The sequence below is a fragment of the Procambarus clarkii genome, chromosome 57 (genome assembly GCF_040958095.1).
Source record: "Procambarus clarkii isolate CNS0578487 chromosome 57, FALCON_Pclarkii_2.0, whole genome shotgun sequence".
Classification (NCBI taxonomy): Eukaryota; Metazoa; Arthropoda; class Malacostraca; order Decapoda; family Cambaridae; genus Procambarus; species Procambarus clarkii.
Window position 1 is genome coordinate 24,073,738 of NC_091206.1, and position 17,257 is coordinate 24,090,994.

The 17,257-nt window shown below is 46.9% G+C and overlaps 1 protein-coding gene across 6 annotated transcripts in view; it reads left to right on the plus strand.

Annotated features, from left to right (window-relative positions):
• The window catches only part of Asap (ArfGAP domain of ASAP), a 956,637-nt gene that overhangs the window by 857,227 nt on the left and 82,153 nt on the right, over positions 1-17,257 (plus strand). For all 6 annotated transcript variants that reach the window (XM_069306348.1, XM_069306344.1, XM_069306347.1 and 3 more), the window contains one exon: positions 4,089-4,293. In XM_069306348.1, coding sequence (XP_069162449.1) covers positions 4,089-4,293 — 205 coding nt within the window. The remainder of the gene's footprint in view (positions 1-4,088; positions 4,294-17,257) is intronic.

Below are 17,257 nucleotides of genomic sequence, written 5' to 3' on the forward strand. Positions count from 1 at the left end.
CACAATTTTTTTTATATCTTTCCAGTGTTCTGACATAAAATTTCATGTTACATCTTTAATTTTAGTATCAAATTGTTTGCACTGTAAAGGTGCACATTTTAAAACTAGTCCCATAATAATAGCACAATAGAATTTTAACAAATATTTAAAAATTTTGACCAAAAACGTATTTATAATCTTTCAAGTGTTCCGACATAAAGTTTTGTGTTACATCTTTCATGTTGATATCAAATTGTGCGTACTCTAAACGCGCTAATTTCGAAACTATGCCGAAGTCGATTGGATAGAAAATGAATTTTATACAAATATTTTTTCTATTGGACGCAAGCAGTGTCCAAAGCTAGGACACGAGAGAAAAAAAATGGACATGAGGGGGTGTCCAAAGAGAGCGATAGTGTTAAGGGTTTTCATATTTTTATGTGGGCTTTTTAGTTACTTTCTTTGGGTTTTGAGTTAATACCTGATCCCTGTTCTTTCCTTACCTCATTGAAAGAACCAAATTCTAGTTCTGTACTTAATTTTGATAGGCCTTTGTAAATCTTAGGAGTCGGTAAAAATCTTAACTTCTGAATGCTTAGAGGTTCCAACAGTATTCAGATGTCCCATAAGAAGACGTATTTAGATGTCCCATAAGGGGAGTATTCAGATGTCCTGAAGGAGGAGGTATTTAGATGTCCCATAAGGGGAGTATTCAGATGTCCCAAAGGAGGTATTTTGATGTCCCATAAGGGGAGTATTCAGATGTCCCAAAGGGGAGTATTCAGATGTCCCAAAGGGTAGTATTCAGATGTCCCATGTGAGGAGGTTTTCAGTTGTCTTATATGAGGAGGTTTTCAGATATCCCATATGAGGAAGTATTCAGATGTTCCATAAGAGGAGGTTTTCAGATGTCCCATAAGAGGAGGTTTTCAGATGTCCCATAAGAGGAGGTTTTCAGATGTTCCATAAGAGGAGGTATTCAGATGTCCCATAAGAGGAGGTATTCAGATGTCCCATAAGAGGAGGTATTCAGATGTCCCATAAGAGGAGGTATTCAGATGTCCCATAAGAGGAGGTATTCAGATGTCCCATAAGAGGAGGTATTCAGATGTCCCATAAGAGGAGGTATTTAGATGTCCCATAAGAGGAGGAATTCAGATGTCCCATGAGAGGAGGTATTCACATGTCCCATAAGAGGAGGTATTCAGATGTCCCATAAGAGGAGGTATTCAGATGTCCCTTAAGAGGAGGTATTCAGATGTCCCATAAGAGGAGGTATTCAGATGTCCCATAAGAGGAGGTATTCAGATGTCCCATAAGAGGAGGTATTCAGATGTCCCATAAGAGGAGGTATTCAGATGTCCCATAAGAGGAGGTATTCAGATGTCCCATAAGAGGAGGTATTCAGATGTCCCATAAGAGGAGGTATTCAGATGTCCCATAAGAGGAGGTATTCAGATGTCCCATAAGAGGAGGTATTCAGATGTCCCATAAGAGGAGGTATTCAGATGTTCCATAAGAGGAGGTATTCAGATGTTCCATAAAAGGAGGTATTCAGATGTCCCATAATTTTTATCTTGTTGAAACATTCAACATTCAGATCTATAACTGCAAAACATATCACCAATAAGTTACATGGCCATGCATATTTGCATAGATTTAGTAACTGATTACATGAGTTACTTTAACCCTTAAATTAACATGCTAGGGGTATAATATCCTTTGTTCCCCACAGGTGCATGTAATTTTGAAAAAAAAAAAAAATTCTTGCTAATCTGTTAATTTGTGTTCACTGATCATGGGAAAAATAATAACAAAATCGTAAGTGGCATATATTGCCCGATATAGGGCGGGGAAGTCTGGCAAAAAACAGGCGCTGACTCAGCGTGCATCTTAGGCGGTCTGTTGATCGCCAGCTGTCAGGCCGGAGTTGCCACAAAGAGATAATTACCTAATTATTTCAATGTCTCTGATTTTTTGTAGTATTTTTGTTGTAATATTATTCAATAGTGTGTAGTTTGATATATTTATATAATAATATGAGTGAATCATCGCTGTACTCAAAAATATGGTGTGCATATTGTTGTTTCAATTATGTTCATCAATCAGTGAAGAAATACTTTGTCGGTTATTACACTATATACACAGGTTATATATAAGTATATGCATGTTTTGTTCACCATAACGAACCACTAAGTTGCTATTATGAGTCAAAAAGTAACGAGGAGTGACTGCCGTGTACCAGCCAGCCACTCACGCCCTCTCTCAAGTCACCTGACTCACCCACATTCTCCTCGCACAATACTGTTTTTGCTTTTATTCACTATATACAGACACTATATATAAGTATCTGCATTCGTGTTCACCATAACGAACCACTAAGTTGGTATGTTGAGTGGCAGTGGCAGTGGCAGGCAGTGGCAGCCCGCCACTGGCTGCCACTCCCTCCCTCCCTCACCTCACCTGACTTGCCACCATTCTCCACCCACCATACTTTTTTGCTTTTATATACAGACGTTATATATATGTATTTGCATGTTTTGTTCACCATAACTGTACATCTAAGCTTGTATAGTGAGTAAAGGCACAAAGACGTAGGACCTCACACAGTCAGCTGATGGCTGCCGCCCTGAAGGCCAGACGCACTAATTTTTTTTTTTTTTTGAGATATATACAAGAGTTGTTACATTCATGTACAGCCACTAGTACGCGTAGCGTTTCGGGCAGGTCCCTGGAATACGATCCCCTGCCGCGAAGAATCGTTTTTTCATCCAAGTACACATTTTACTGTTGCGTTAAACAGAGACTACAGTTAAGGAATTGCGCCCAGTAAATCCTCCCCGGCCAGGATACGAACCCATGACATAGCGCTCGCGGAACGCCAGGCGAGTGTCTTACCACTACACCACGGAGACTTCTCCTCCAACAATACTGTTTGTGGTGTTATTACGCTATATACACACATTATATATAAATATCTACCTGTTTTATTCACCATACTTGTACAAGTAAACTGGTATGGTGCCCGAAGACCATCGTGGTAACCAGTAAACAACACCGTCGTCTGCACGGTGGCGTCGTGCAGACGACGCCACTGCCCTCACCAAAATGGCAGCTCCCAACCTATTCCTCTTGCTGTTTATACCCTTTATACACACGTTATATATAAGTATCTACATTTGTGTTCACCATAGTGAACCACTAAGCTGGTATGGTGAATGCAGTCAATAAAAGGTGACCACACACAGTCAGAAGACATCGCCACCACCATCCCTCCCATAGCATTACTCCTCCCTCCATGGCGCACAGCGCTAAATATCACCACAATCCTGCTATTATCAGAACCCTAGTCAGTTTTATCACAGTCAGGGGTCTTCTGTAATAATATCATCGCTACATAATAGCATGAACAAGTATATTATGGCATATTTAGGCGATGCTATGGTCACAAGCTGAACAGCAGTGCTGTGAGCTCATGCTGCGTGCGTCAGGCTTGGTAGCTCACTCAATACTGAGGCCCCTAACACCCGGGAGTTTGGCCCACGATTTAAAAAAAAATGGCGTCTGTTTACAAGAGCCCTGATGAAGATGTGGTGAACCCCGTGTATCCGCGGGCCATTTAAATCTTGCGTAGTACTCCAACACGTCATATGACGTGATGCTCACTTTTTCGGTAAGTTACTCAACACGTCATATGACGTGTTGCGCAGTTTAAGGGTTAATGGTTTCAGTTTTTATCCATGATTTAGCCTACATTAGCTCTTTTCACTATCTGAAATAATATACACGAATGGTGTAACAATATCTCAAAAGGGAATTGCTATTATCATAATTAGTTTTACTAACAAGAACAAAATAATTCTACTGTATATGATAAATTCTTAGAATTATCACTTTCTTCTAGAGTTTTGTTATGTAAATTATGATCATATAATACTGTGAATTGGCTGTGTGTGTGTTAATGTACTGTTATGTGCTGAAGGTAATTTTATGCTAGTATCGGAGCTTGATTCAAAACAGGTTCTCTAAATTACTGGTTAATGCAGATTTATGTGTATGTGTTTTGAATATTTAACAAAAATGTGTGATTTACTTGTAAATTATTTCAGCCTAATGGTATGTCTACTCCAGAAAAAGTAGTTAGAAGTCGTCCTGTAAGTTTACCAGGATCTGGATCACCAGTGTGCCAACGCAGTGCTGACCACCATAGCTCAACGGAAGAACGAGGCCTGGGAGAATATAGAGGCAGTTCATCATCTCGTTGGCCCCGAGGTCAGCCTCCTCCACCCCCACCAGCAACAAGTAAACCTGCTTGTAAGTAATAATTCACTCTTTTCATAATGCTTTTCCTGTGGATAGCCCCCTCCAGCTCCCCAGAGCTTACTGCGCTGATAACTATGTATTAAACCCTGACATCAATAAATTCGATGGAGTTCTAGCCTACCAGGGACCACGACCAAGAACCTGGCCCCCTCAAAGAGGCACAAGGAGCATTGGCCAATAGACACCATCCCCATGTGGTTGGAAGGAATCTGTCTGCCATCTATCAGGTTAGGCACCCAGAAAGGTAGGTGTCTCAAAACAAAATATAGCTGGTTAAAATTTGTGACCGAAAGCCGAACTAGCAAGCAGAACCCCCCAAACGTTTGACTCTGGCTTCAATCCTTGAGCAGTGCTGTGCCTTGCGGTGTTGTTCTGGTGTGTGAGCCAGGTGTTATTCAAGAAGCACTGGGGGCTGCATGTGCCTAGGGTCACCTTCCCTAAGTGCCCTGTAAGTACTGCCCTTGCAATTTGGGGTTACCTTTCTCAACCTGTTCGGGAACTATCTCTGTAGGGTTCTTTTGCTATTCGGTGATTGCCCGCCCTTGGGGTCAGCTGGGTTTTTGTTGCCACTGTTTGACCTTGGGTAGGAGGTAGTATCGTCGTTGGCAGGGGTGCATGGTACTGTGCAGCTGTCTTACATTACTCAAAGTGGACGGTTCTGTTCCTTCTGGAGACGTGCTTTTGCGGGGTTTTTCTTTTGTTTGCCTAGTGGGGGTCTGCCTGGTGCAGCAACAGGACCACTTGTATTGTTTTGGGTCCTCCACTAGACCCCCATGATTGTACATGTCACAGGGGTTCAGCTTTGGTTTGTTTGGTAGTTTTCGGATAACCAGTTAGCAGTACTTTGCCTGGACTTCCCATAGCAGTCAGCCTAAGGGCCTTGGAAAACCCCATTGGGGCACATTGGTCCAGTGGATGCGTTCCCCGAGTCCCATTTTGCTTCATGCGAGTTTGAAGGTTGCTTGGTCCCCTTGTCTCAGGGTGGCACTCACTGTCATTGCCTCCATCATGCTGCCTGTTGGGCTGATAACATCTTTGACCTGGAGTGGTACGAGTGGTGTTCCTTGCTTGTACTCCAATTAACCCATTCCACTAATATTGATATTCGGGTGCAGAGCAGCTTTAGCGTTGCATACGAGGTTTAGGTTGCTGCAATGCACTAGGTTAGGTTGCCTTCCTGGATGCCCCAAGCTGTCCCTCTTGGGTTATAGAGACTCGGACATAGAGGCGTTAATCGCCTCAACTTTGGGAGTTGGGGCAGGGTTTAGAGGTTGGTGAGACTTGGGCGGTTTTGGGAGCTGCCCCTTCCGGATCAGCGGCGGAGGCATTTGAGCCTGTTCCCCCTACCGAGGCTTTTGGGTCGGGCCAAAGGACCCCTTTCTTCCCTGCTTTTCAGGTGGACTCTGCCTTTTCTTCAGAGGCAGAGGGTTTGGATGATGACTCTGCCTCCGGGTCCTGCTGTGGAGGATCCCGGGGCTGGGGAGGAGCTGACCTGGGGGGCTTGGGCCCCATTTGACCTCGCTTGGGTGTTGGTACCCTCGGCACGGGGCTTGTTATTGCAGGGGGAGGGGTTTTCTTGTCCTCTCTCCCTGTACGAGTTTGATATGAGTTCAGCTCCTCCCCAGGTCAGGTTTACCTGGACGGTTAGTTTGAGCACCTCAATGTATGCTTGTTCGCCTCTGTCCTTCCTCGCGATGTTGGCCAGGTGCAGCTTCACGTGCTGGTTCTCTCCCTTTTGGCATCCCTGGTGGCGGAGGATTTGCACGCCTGTGGGCATTTGGCTTCAGTCTTACACTTCTTTTCCCTGCTGGACTTCACTGCCAGTCTTCGGATTGGCTCGAGGAGGATGTGGAGGTGCTGGGTTCTGGGCCTGCGTCCAGTGTGCTTGCCTCGGCGGCTCGGGCATCGGCTGCCTTGTTGAAGTTGTTTGTGCTGGTTCTAAAGGAGCCAGTGTCTCTGTTCTTTGCTTCTCATCTCGCGTGCTGGCAGGCGGTGCTCGCTCACTCCTTGGAATCTGTTTGGGACCTGGCTTTTGGTTCCATTTGGTTCCCATTTGGTTCCCTCTCAGGTTCGGACTTGGCTGGGTCTTGTGCTTGACTCTCAGACCACTTCCTTCTCTCTCCCTCCAGCAGTGTTTCTGCGGCTGCTGTTTCCCCTTCGGCTGCTTTTGGAGGGCACCCGGGTCAATTGTTGGTGGTTCGAGCAGCTGTGCGGGAATCTGAACATCACCATGCTGGTCTACCCGTCGGGTAAGATCTGGCTTCAGCGGCTGTTCTTGTTCCTTCGAGGATGTCCCTTCTGCCACTCTTGCGATCACTGGGTTTGAACCCCAGTGGCCTTGCGTCGGCTGCTGTATCGCCGGCTTCCATTTTGGGTTTTCAGGGTTCCTTGCTGTGGCACCTACCTGAGCCCTTGCTCAATGTGTTGTCTCTCGGCTGGGGCTCTGTGACCATTGTTCACCAGGCCGGCCAGGGTTGGTGGGGTCCATCCTTCCATCACGCTCACAGCACGGTGCGGAAGTTCACAGCAATGTGGCTTTTGCTTCAGAGGGTTCCCGTCACTCGTGGATTGATGATCCAGTTCCATTCGGACTGCTCCCCAGTGGTTCATTGTCTGAACCGTGGGGGTTTGATGCGGTCCTTGGCTCTTTTGGGCTGGTCGCTTCGGATGACTCGTCTGCTGGATTCTCGAGGTTTGGCTCTCCGTGGTGGTTCATACCTGGAGTGTCCAATGTCCTGGTGGAAGGCCTGTTCTGGTTCATTTCCTTGTCCGCAGAATGGACAGTCGATGCCGACTGCTTCTGTTGGCTCTGCCGGACGTATGGGCACCCAGCGGTGGACCCCTTCACGTTGGCATGGTCGAGGAAGTTTCCCTGTATATGTGTCATCCTTCCCGACTGCGAGGTCATCGGGGTTGATGCCTTTCAGCAGGACTGGTCGAGGTCGGGTTACCTGTACTTCTTCCACCCGGTCCAGCTGTTGCTTCGAGTTCTGGCTTGGTTAGAGACTTACCAGGGGAGAGTAGTCCTGTTGGCTCCTTGGTAGCCAGCTCAGCCTTGGTTTCAGGCGCTGCTTGCTCAGTGTCCAAACCCGGGGATCTTTCTGCGGCTCCACCTCTTTCAGCTGATCGGTCTGGTCTGGTATGTGTCTGGTTCGATCTTCTCCTCCGATCCACACGTCTGGTCTTTTTGATGCGGGTTTATCTTCACTTGTATGGTGATCAGGTTGCTTCATTGATGATGTCCCACCTGCGTGTTTTGTCTCGGCGGCAGTATGAAGTTTGAGGCGGTCCTTTCGTCACTTTTTGTCTCTTTGTAGGTTGTCTTCGATGTGTCTGATCAGGTTGTTTTGTACTTTCTCTCTTGGCTGTTTTTAGAACAATCAACTTATGCCGCATACTGTCGCCTCGTATCATGCTTTGCTGGCGGAGCAGCCGCCAGCTCCGGGAGCTCAGGATTTGTTCAGGGTGGATGTCATTTCTGCTCCATTCCACAAGCTTTCTTGTGCATTGTTTCACCTACGGCGTGCTCATGAACAAATCCTGAGCTCCCAGAGCTGGCGGCTGCTCCGCCAGCAAAGCATGATACAAGGCGACAGTATGCGGCATAAGTTGATTGTTCTAAAAACAGCCAAGAGAGAAAGTACAAAACAACCCGATCAGCTCAGCCTGAACTGTCCTGGTCGTTGAACCGGGTGCTCTCTTTTCTCTCTTCTGGGTTTGTGGTGGCCCCTATGGTTCAGAATGGTTTTTCTAAGGCTCTTTTCTTGTTGAAATTGGCCTCTGGGGGTCGGGTCAGGGAGGTTTGTGCTCTCCTCCGGTGCAAGGGGTTTCTGCTCATTCGGTCCTGGTAGTCTGTTTGTTCGTTTGCAGCTGTGTCTTTCTTTTCTGGTGAAGAATGAGACTGCTGCCTTGGGTTGTTGGTGCTTGATTGGTTCAGCCGGGGGTGCATCATGTCTTGAATCTGGTTGCGGCTCTTTGCTGTTACTAGCACGCCACGGCCACGGTGGATGGAGATGTGCCTTGGGTACATATCTCGGATTCCCTTCTTCCATGTTTCAGAGTGTGGGTCTCAAAGGTCATCCACAGGGTTATTCGGTCCATCTAGCCTGCAGTCTATTCCCGTGCCCAAGACGTTCGTAAGTTCACAGCTTTGGCTGCTGTTTTTGGTGACATGTCCTGGGCTGACATAGAGGCGCAGGGTTTTTGGCGGTCAAACAGGGTCCTGGCCGCATGGTACCTTGTTAATTTTTCAAAGCTACTCGGGCGTGTGTAGCTTTGGGTCGCAGGTTGTAGCCAGTTGTCTGGTCTTCGATTTGAGGAGCATGTGATGACCGCCTCCCGGGTAAGTCCCTCTTTGCTTAATCTTTGGTTAGAAAAACCAGCTTTGAATGTAATGAAACGCCAGTTTCTGGGCGATTCCCTGAGGCTTGCTGGCAACCTGACCGGTCGCCGGTTTTACTGTTTTGACATTCAGCCTCTGAACTAGGGTTGGATAGCTGATGTGGGGGGATCTGAGGCTCCCCCTTCCCCCCTCCCAGGGAAGGGGGGGAGCTGCACAGACAGCAGTGTGGTGGCTATGGTGATGTCATGCTTGTTTACTTGTGTTCGGTTTGGGGAGTTCTGCTTGCTAGTTCGGCTTTCGGTCACAATTTTTTAACTACTTGTAGTTTGTTTTGGAATTCCTACCTGTCTGGGTGCCTAACTCGGTAGATGACAGACATAGACTGCTTCAACCATATGTGGGTGTCTATAGGCCATTGCTCCTCGTGCCTCACTGAGGGGGGCCAGTTTCTGGCTCGTGGTCCCTGGTTGGCTAGAACTTCATAGAATTGACTGATGCCATGGTCTAATACATACATATCAGCCTGGTAAGCTCCAGGGGAGCCTCTGGGACTCTACTAGAAAATGGCATTTCATTACATTCAACCCTGGTATTTTCAATACTGTTTGTATAAAAGTTTATAAAATTATGAATGAGCTAATAACCTTTCTTAATATTGACCGTGAAATAATTTTAATTAAAATGCACTCCCTGTGGTGTAATGGTAACACACTAGCCTGGCGTTTTGCGAGCGCTTTGGTCTGGGTTTGTATCCTGGCCGAGGAACATTTACTGGGCGCCAATCCCTAACTATGGTCTCTGTTCACACAGCAGTGTTATGGGTACCTGGTTATTAAAAGATTTGGTGGGTTGCATTCTGAGGAAAATTAGGATTAAGGACTTGCCCGAAATGCTATGCATGCTAGTGGTTGTACAAGAATGTAAGAACTCTTGTATAAATAAATAAATAAATAAATAAATAAATAAATAAATGTAAGGTTTATATAATCTATAAACTGTGCTTGTATGACTGTGGTGTTTGGATTTTTGTAAATATAATGAACAGAAATATGTAACAGTAAAATATGTAAATAATATGTAAATATGTAATGAAATATGTAAATAATGTAAACTGAAAAACTTTTCCTACATTTAAAAACAAAAATTATGTATACTGATAATATATCATGTAGAATCCTTGATGATGCTATGATAACAAGTGACTAAAATGTTTCTCTCACTGAACATGAGGAATTGTGTATGTATGGAAGTGTCTTGCAATTCAATCAGTAAACATTAAGAACAAATCTTTTTCTAATTGAAATGCTAGTAATTAGTTGAAATTAAATATTGCAAAACTAATTTTCTAGTTTTGCCATATTTAATGCCTCTGACCTCTCCTTGTAGCTCTTTTCTTTCAGTTCCGCGAGCCATTTAGTTGCATGCCTTTGCTCCTTTTCCAGTTTGTTGATGTGCTTCTTAAGACATGAGCACCATACAACCGCTGCATATTCCAGCTTTGGTCTAACAAAAGTTGTGAACAATTTCTTTAGTATTTCTCCATCCATGAATTTAAAAGCAATTCTGAAATTGGAAAGCATAGCATAGGCTTCTCACACAATGTTCTTTATCTGGTCATCAGGTGAGTTTCCTATCTAGAACCATCACTAGATTTCTTTCTTTATCAGAATTTTTTTAAGTTTTCACATAATTTTTAGGTTATATAATAATAATAATAATAAAAATAATAATAATAATAATAATAATCACAGTAATCACACTAACATGGTACAGTATGAATCAAAGAGAAAATCCACCAGGGCTGTGAAGTGGAGCGAACCTAACAAGTCAGCGGGGGTCCAGTGGTGGAGTATGCGACTGGCAATGCCGGGGTCTAATAGGTTCGCGCCACCTCACAACCCTAATATATTTTCTCAATAACAATAAAAATAATAATATTGATAAATAACAATAATAATACACACAAATCACAATAACATGACATATCAAATGAACAGATCCACAAAGGGCTTGATAAGGGTTTGAACCTATATGCTGAGTGTTCCCAGATGTGTCTTAGTCAACTGTACCACTACATGGTCAAAAGAATTACAACCTGGAGTGCTACTGCCCTCACGAGGATCCTGAGGCTTCCACTGAAGCCTAACCGGGGTTTCACACAATTCCCTCATGCACTCTGGCTCTGTCAACGAGATAGTTCTACCTCTGACTTCAATATGTACTTCAATACACACACAGAAATCACAATAACGTAATATATTGTGACCATGTCGTGGTACAGTTGACTAAGGAGCGTCTGGGAACACTCAGCACATAGGTTTAACCCTCATCAAGGCCCTTGTGGATTTGTTCAAATAATAATAGTAGTAGTAATAATAATAATGGTAATAATAATAATAATAATAATATTTATTCAAAAGAATGTGTATACAAAGATCATAAGAGTAATGTACAATTATAGGAACAGGAGTGACACATACTAATGAAGCCACTATTATGCAAAGCATTTCATGCAAAACTTAAAATAAAATAAAATAAAAAATTAACTAAAGGTGTGAGGGGGGTACAGCACTTAATACTTTAGGAGAAGTAAGCTAACAAGATGAGAACATTCATGGAAAACATCAAATGAATACAAAAAAAGTGATACTTAACCACTGCACTGTGCTGCATTGAAATATGACACTCCCATAGTGCACAGATAATAAATTATTTCCAAAAAATATTGTTAAAATGCAGTCTCTGATCTCGGAAAACTAAAATAAAATATTGTATGCGACATACTTTAGCCATGATGGGGCTGAGAAGTTGAGGAATTTATGGGCGCTGAGTGATGAGGCGCTCGAGAAAACTCGACCCCGCCACCCTGTGGGTTATCTTGAGGTTATCTTGAGATGATTTCGGGGCTTTAGTGTCCCCGCGGCCCGGTCCTCGACCAGGCCTCCACCCCCAGGAAGCAGCCCGTGACAGCTGACTTAACTCCCAGGTACCTATTTACTGCTAGGTAACAGGGGCATTCAGGGTGAAAGAAACTTTGCCCATTTGTTTCTGCCTCGTGCGGGAATCGAACCCGCACCACAGAATTACGAGTCCTGCGCGCTATCCACCAGGCTACGAGGCCCCCTGGTGGGGACAGCAGTTGCTGCAAATATAATTTTTCATAATTATTTCAATGTCTTTCAATCATTTCTTCTCTGTTTTTTGCTGTAATTTTATTCAAAAGTGTGTAATTGGTGGAATTTATATAGTTCAGTGTGTGTGGAACATTGCTATGCTTAAAATTATGGCACTCACATATGGTGATTTGTAAACAGTATTATATTCTGATATCAATCAGTGTTCTTGCTATTATTACACTGTATACATATGTTGTATATAACTATCAACATTTTTGTGTACCATAATGAACCACAAAGATCGTGTGTTGAGAGTATACACAAAGAGCACGAATTCATGGTCAATCTAGTGGCCGACAGCTGAGTGTGGCAGGGGATTACCACAAATACATTTTTACATAATTTCTTCAGTGTCTGTGAATGGTTTTGTATCTAGTTTTGTGTGGGGGAGCCCCTTCGGCTCCCTGGAGCTATCCAGGCTGATATTGCTAATGTCAGACTTTGGCATCAGTCACGTGTGTTGAGCTCTTTGGGCCTACCGGGGAGCACAAGCCAGAATCTGGCCCCTTCAGAGAGGCACGAGGAGCAATGGTCTATAGAAATCCTTGTGTGGTTGAAAGCATTCTATGTCTGCCATTGACCGGGTCAGGCACCCAGAAAGGTAAGCGCCACCAAAACAGACCCCTATTCTGGTGAAAATTGCTACAAAAAGCTGATATATGTTCATATAATACAAAATTATATGAACATTTTACGGATGATGCTAAGATACTGAGGAAGATAGGAGATACAGACGATTGAAATACCCTGCAAATTAATCTTGATAAAGTTAGTGCTTGGAGCGTCAAGTGGTAAATAGAATTCAATGTGAATGAATGCCATTTTATGGAATGTGGAATCAGAGAACTAGATCACACACACAACTTACAAATTATGTGGAAAAGAATTACAGAACTCTAATAAAGAATGAGACCTAGGTGTGGGTTTAGATAGTAAGCTGTTGCCAGAGGAACACACAAAGAACATTTTGAGAGGGTCATATGCGTTGCTTTCCAACTTCAAACTTGCTTTTAATTATATTGATGGTGAAAGCGTACAACCCATTGAGAGCCTTGAGGCTCTCGATGGGTGGTGCGCATTGCACCTCAGGGATCTTACGAGTATAGCGTATCATTCAAAACTCCTGCGGCTACATGGGGTTCACATCAACTTTCTCAGGGCTCTTGTAAACAGACGCCTTCTGTGCTTCTTCCTGGGGCCTTCCATGTTTGGGTTATTTGTTCCCCATGCTTTCTGGGTCCCTCATTCCTTGCCGGTCTGGCTTTACCTGGCTTCGCTTTTCCATGTACATTCCAATTGAAGTTCAGATGTTTATTTAGGTAATGTACATACTTACAAGGTGAGATACAAACATTGATGGAACATTGGATTCTCTGTTCAACCCTAGTTGTCCTCCCCTAGTTGTGCTTGTTGGGGTTGAGCTTTGGCTCTTGGTCCCGCCTCTTCGCTGTCGGTCGCTTAGTGTGCGGGTTCCTGGACCTGCTGGGCTTCTCCGTATCTACGTTTGACCCTGTCTGGAGTCAGGCTCTGCCATTCTCTGCCTTCTCCATGAGACGCTCCCTCAGGTTGCATTTACATGTTACATGTTGCATATTGCCTGTTGCCTGTTGTGTGTGGTGCATGTTGCTGGTGCGTGTGTGCATTGGTAACGTGTGCTACGGTGACATGTAGTACTTGTTACTGTGTCGGGAAGGTGAGGGGGTGACATTTTGCTGTAATTTTGTGCCTGGGGTTGCGCTTTGACTCTTTCGTCCTGCCTCTCCCCTGTTGCTTCCCTGATATCTCCTGGGCTCTTGTCAGGTCTGCACTTGCAGCTGTGTGTGGGATCCGCTTCCACCACTTCCTTTCCTCGTGCATCTCCTTCACACTGTTGTGTGTTTTGTTTGTGCCTTTTGACCTTCCTGTTGCCAAGTTTGGGTTCCTGTTTTCCTGGCATGCCCTGCCTTGCCCTGCCCTGCCCTGCCCTGCTCTTTTTCGGGGTCTAACGATGTTCTTTCTCTGGGGTCTCGTGTCGGGCTTGTAGTTTCTGATCTCCTGGCGAGCTCGCTCGCATTGGGGGGTTTTTTGTTCGACAGACGTTCCATCTCCGTCTTTGCTGGCTTGGGTTTCCAGCCCTGCTTCCTTGGTGGTCATGCCCGAGATCTTCCCGCGGCTCCGCCTCTTCCTAGGCTTGGATGAACCTTGATGGGGCTGGTTGGGTTCTGACTTGAGTCTCTCACCTTTGGTAGGTGGTTGGGTGGCTTCGTAGTTAGTGTCCCACCTGCGTGCTTTTCTTGGCGGCAGTTTGGGGTAATTTGGCGGTCCTTCCTTTTCCTTCTGTCCCTTCTTAGGTGGCTGCGTTTGTTGGCGTCGGCTTGGCTTTTTTGGTGGGGGTTGGGGGCTGCATACTGTCGCCTCGTTTTGTGCGGCGCTGGCGGAGCCGCTTCGGCTTGCTTTCGGTCTTGGTGTTACAGCTGCGCTGTTCGTAGGCTGTCTCATGCGTTGTTTCACCTCTGTCCTGTTCTTGCGTCACTAGGGCCGTCCTGGTCTCTGAACAGCGTGCTCTTTCTTCTCCTCGGTTGGTGGTGGCCCCTTCGGTTCGGGTTTGTTTTGACGGCTCTTTTTCCTGTTGGCATTTGCCTCTAGGGCTCGGGTTGCTGAGCTTCTTGCTCTCCTTCGATCATGGCATTTGATTTGTTCGGGTCAGCCATCTCCCTCTTTTCTAGCACGGGGTGAGGCTGCAGTGTTCCGTGGGGGTCCTTGGTTTGTTGGTGCTTGGTTGGTCGGGCCAGGGGTGCGTCATGTTTTGTGTTCAGTTGCGGCCCTCCGCTGTTGTTTGCGCGTCACGGCTTCTGCGTCCGTGGCGTGCTTTGCGGTTCTGTTCTTCCCTGTTCACGGGAGAAGGTGTCCCGGGTCATCTGCTGTGTTATTGCAGCTAGCCAGCCTGTGTTCTTTGCCCGTGCCTGTGGCGCTTGTGGTTTCACTGCTCTTGCTGCCGTCTTGGCAGCGTGTCCTTGCTGACTTCAGGCACGGAGCTTTTTGGCAGTCAGACAGAGGCCTGGCTGCTTGTTGTCTCGTGTCGTTTCCGGGCCTGTTCGGGCCTGTGACGCCTTGGGTTGGCAGTTGCAGCCAATTGTTTCGCTTTCCGTTTAAGGGTTCATGGTGTTCACCTCCCGGATCCGTCCCTTTGACCTTCCTCTGTGGGTAGTTAGCTCCGGGGAGCCGACAGGATTCCCTCCAGAAAACCAGCGTTAAATGTAATGAAACTCCATTTTCTGGGTGAGACCCGGAGGCTCCCCGGCATTCCTCCCTCTGGTCGGCGTTTTTTTTGCGTGTTTTGACATCCAGCCTCGGAACTATACCAGGCTGATATGTTAATGTCAGACTTTGGCATCATTCATGTGTATGGAGTTCTGTGAACCTACCGGGGACCACAAGCCAGAACCTGGCTTGTGGTCTGGGCCTGGGCCGCTCAGAGAGGCATGAAGAGCAATGGCCTATAGAAACCCCCGTGTGGTTGGAAGCATTCTATGTCTGCCATCGACCGGGTCAGGCACCCAGAAAGGTAAGCATCCCAAAACAAACCTCTATTCTGGTAAAGTTTGCTACCAAAACCTAAACAAGTGGATAGAATTCCCCCCCAAAAAACGAGCAAATGAGCATGATGTTACTCGTCGCCACCCCCTTTCTGGGTCCGTTACGAGGTTCCAGAGTTGTCCTGGCTGGCAGACTGTCCTGTGTTTGACTTGGAGGCTTGGCATTCCTTCTGTCGTACTCGCTCGCTTGAGTAGCGCTAGGCTTCGACAGTGGTTCAGGTTTTCATGGGGGAAGGGGGGGGGGGGCAATCTTGAGCACCGCAATGAGTGTTTGTTTGCCCTGGCCCTTCCCCGGGATGTTGGCATTCTGCAGTTGCATGTGCAGGTTTCCCTCCCTTTCGGCAATGCAGGATGCTGAAGACTTGCGCGCCCGTGGCCTTTTGGCTTCAACCTTGCATTTCTTTTCTCTCCTGGAGCTGTCTTCGGACTAGTTTGCGGAGGATGTGGGAACGCTAGGGGCTGTTCCTGGGTCCGGTGCCTTGGGCTTGGCGGCTCGAACCTTGTTGAAGCTTTTTGCGCCGATTTTGCGGGAGGTGGTTTTCCTATTTTATACTTCCCGGCTCGCGTGTAGGCAGGCGGTGCTTGCCTCCTCTCTGGAATCTGCCTGGGCCCTGGCTCTTAGGTTGTCTTCTCCTTTTTGTCCTCTGCTTTTTGAGGATTCGGCTGTGGCGCAGTATATACAGGCTGCTTTGGCTACTTGTCATCCTATGTCTGACTTGTTGGTTCTCTGGGGGATCCGGGGGGGGGGGCCTTCCTGAGGGAGTTGTGCCAGGACTCGGGGTTCCACTCGTCATGGTAGGACACTGGTGCCCGGTTTGGGTCCGGCCCCGCCTTCGGTCTCACCTTCAGTCCTGCCTTTATCTGGTCAGCGTGGTGTTCGCTCTGTGTAGGGTTCTGGGTCTCATAAGGGGCGCCGGCCCTTTCGCGGTTCGCCCCATTGACGGGGTGATGGGGGGAAGGCTGGCGCTGTTCGCTCGCACCTGGTCCCACGATTTGTGGGTGTTTCGGGTCATTTCTTTCGGCCTGCAGTGGCGTTGGGTGGCCCCACCTCCTTCAGGGGGTGCGTGGCTGGTGGGGCAGGCCTCTTCCCTTGCACTCTGTCGGGTCGTCATGGATTAGGTGTGTTTGGGCGTTTGTAGAAACGATGACGTCCCTCAGATGGGTTTCCCGTCTGTTCCCATTACCGAAACGGGACTGTGGGGACCTGAGGTTCATTCTGGACTTATCCCATCTGAACCCCTGGGTTCATTGCCCCTCCTTTCGGATGACTATGCTATCCCAGGTTCTGCTCTTGTTGGCACTGGACTCTTGGATGGTGTCCCTGAACCTTCGGGGTGCTTATTGGCCCGTCCCAATTAACCCGGGGTTCAGGGACTGGCTTGGTTTTGTTGTGGTGTGTCAGGGTTACCGCTTTTGTTGTCTCCCGTTTGGGTTGCACCTGGCACCTCACGTGTTCATGAGCCTTTCCCGGGTCGTTGTGGCCCATTTGCGTCTCTTAGGTGTTCGGGTGTTGGCCTACTTCGACAACTGGCTGGTTTGGGCTCCCAGCTGGTCCTTTTGTCTGCTAGCCAGGGATTTGGTTCTTTCCCAGCTCACCGGGTTCGGGTTCTTGGTGAATTGGAGGAAGTCACATTTAGTTCCATCCCAGGTTTGGACCTGGCTGGGTCTTGTGTGGGACTCTTGGACCGCTTCCTTGTCTCCTCCTCTGGAGTCTCTCCTGCGGCTGCGATCCTGCATGCACCTGTTTCTGGGGGGCTCCCAGGTAACCCGGCTGTTGCTTGAGGGTCTGTGCGGGAGCCTGAACTTTGCGATGATGATCTACCCGGCGGGTCGGGTATGGCTTCGTCGGCTATTCTGGTTCC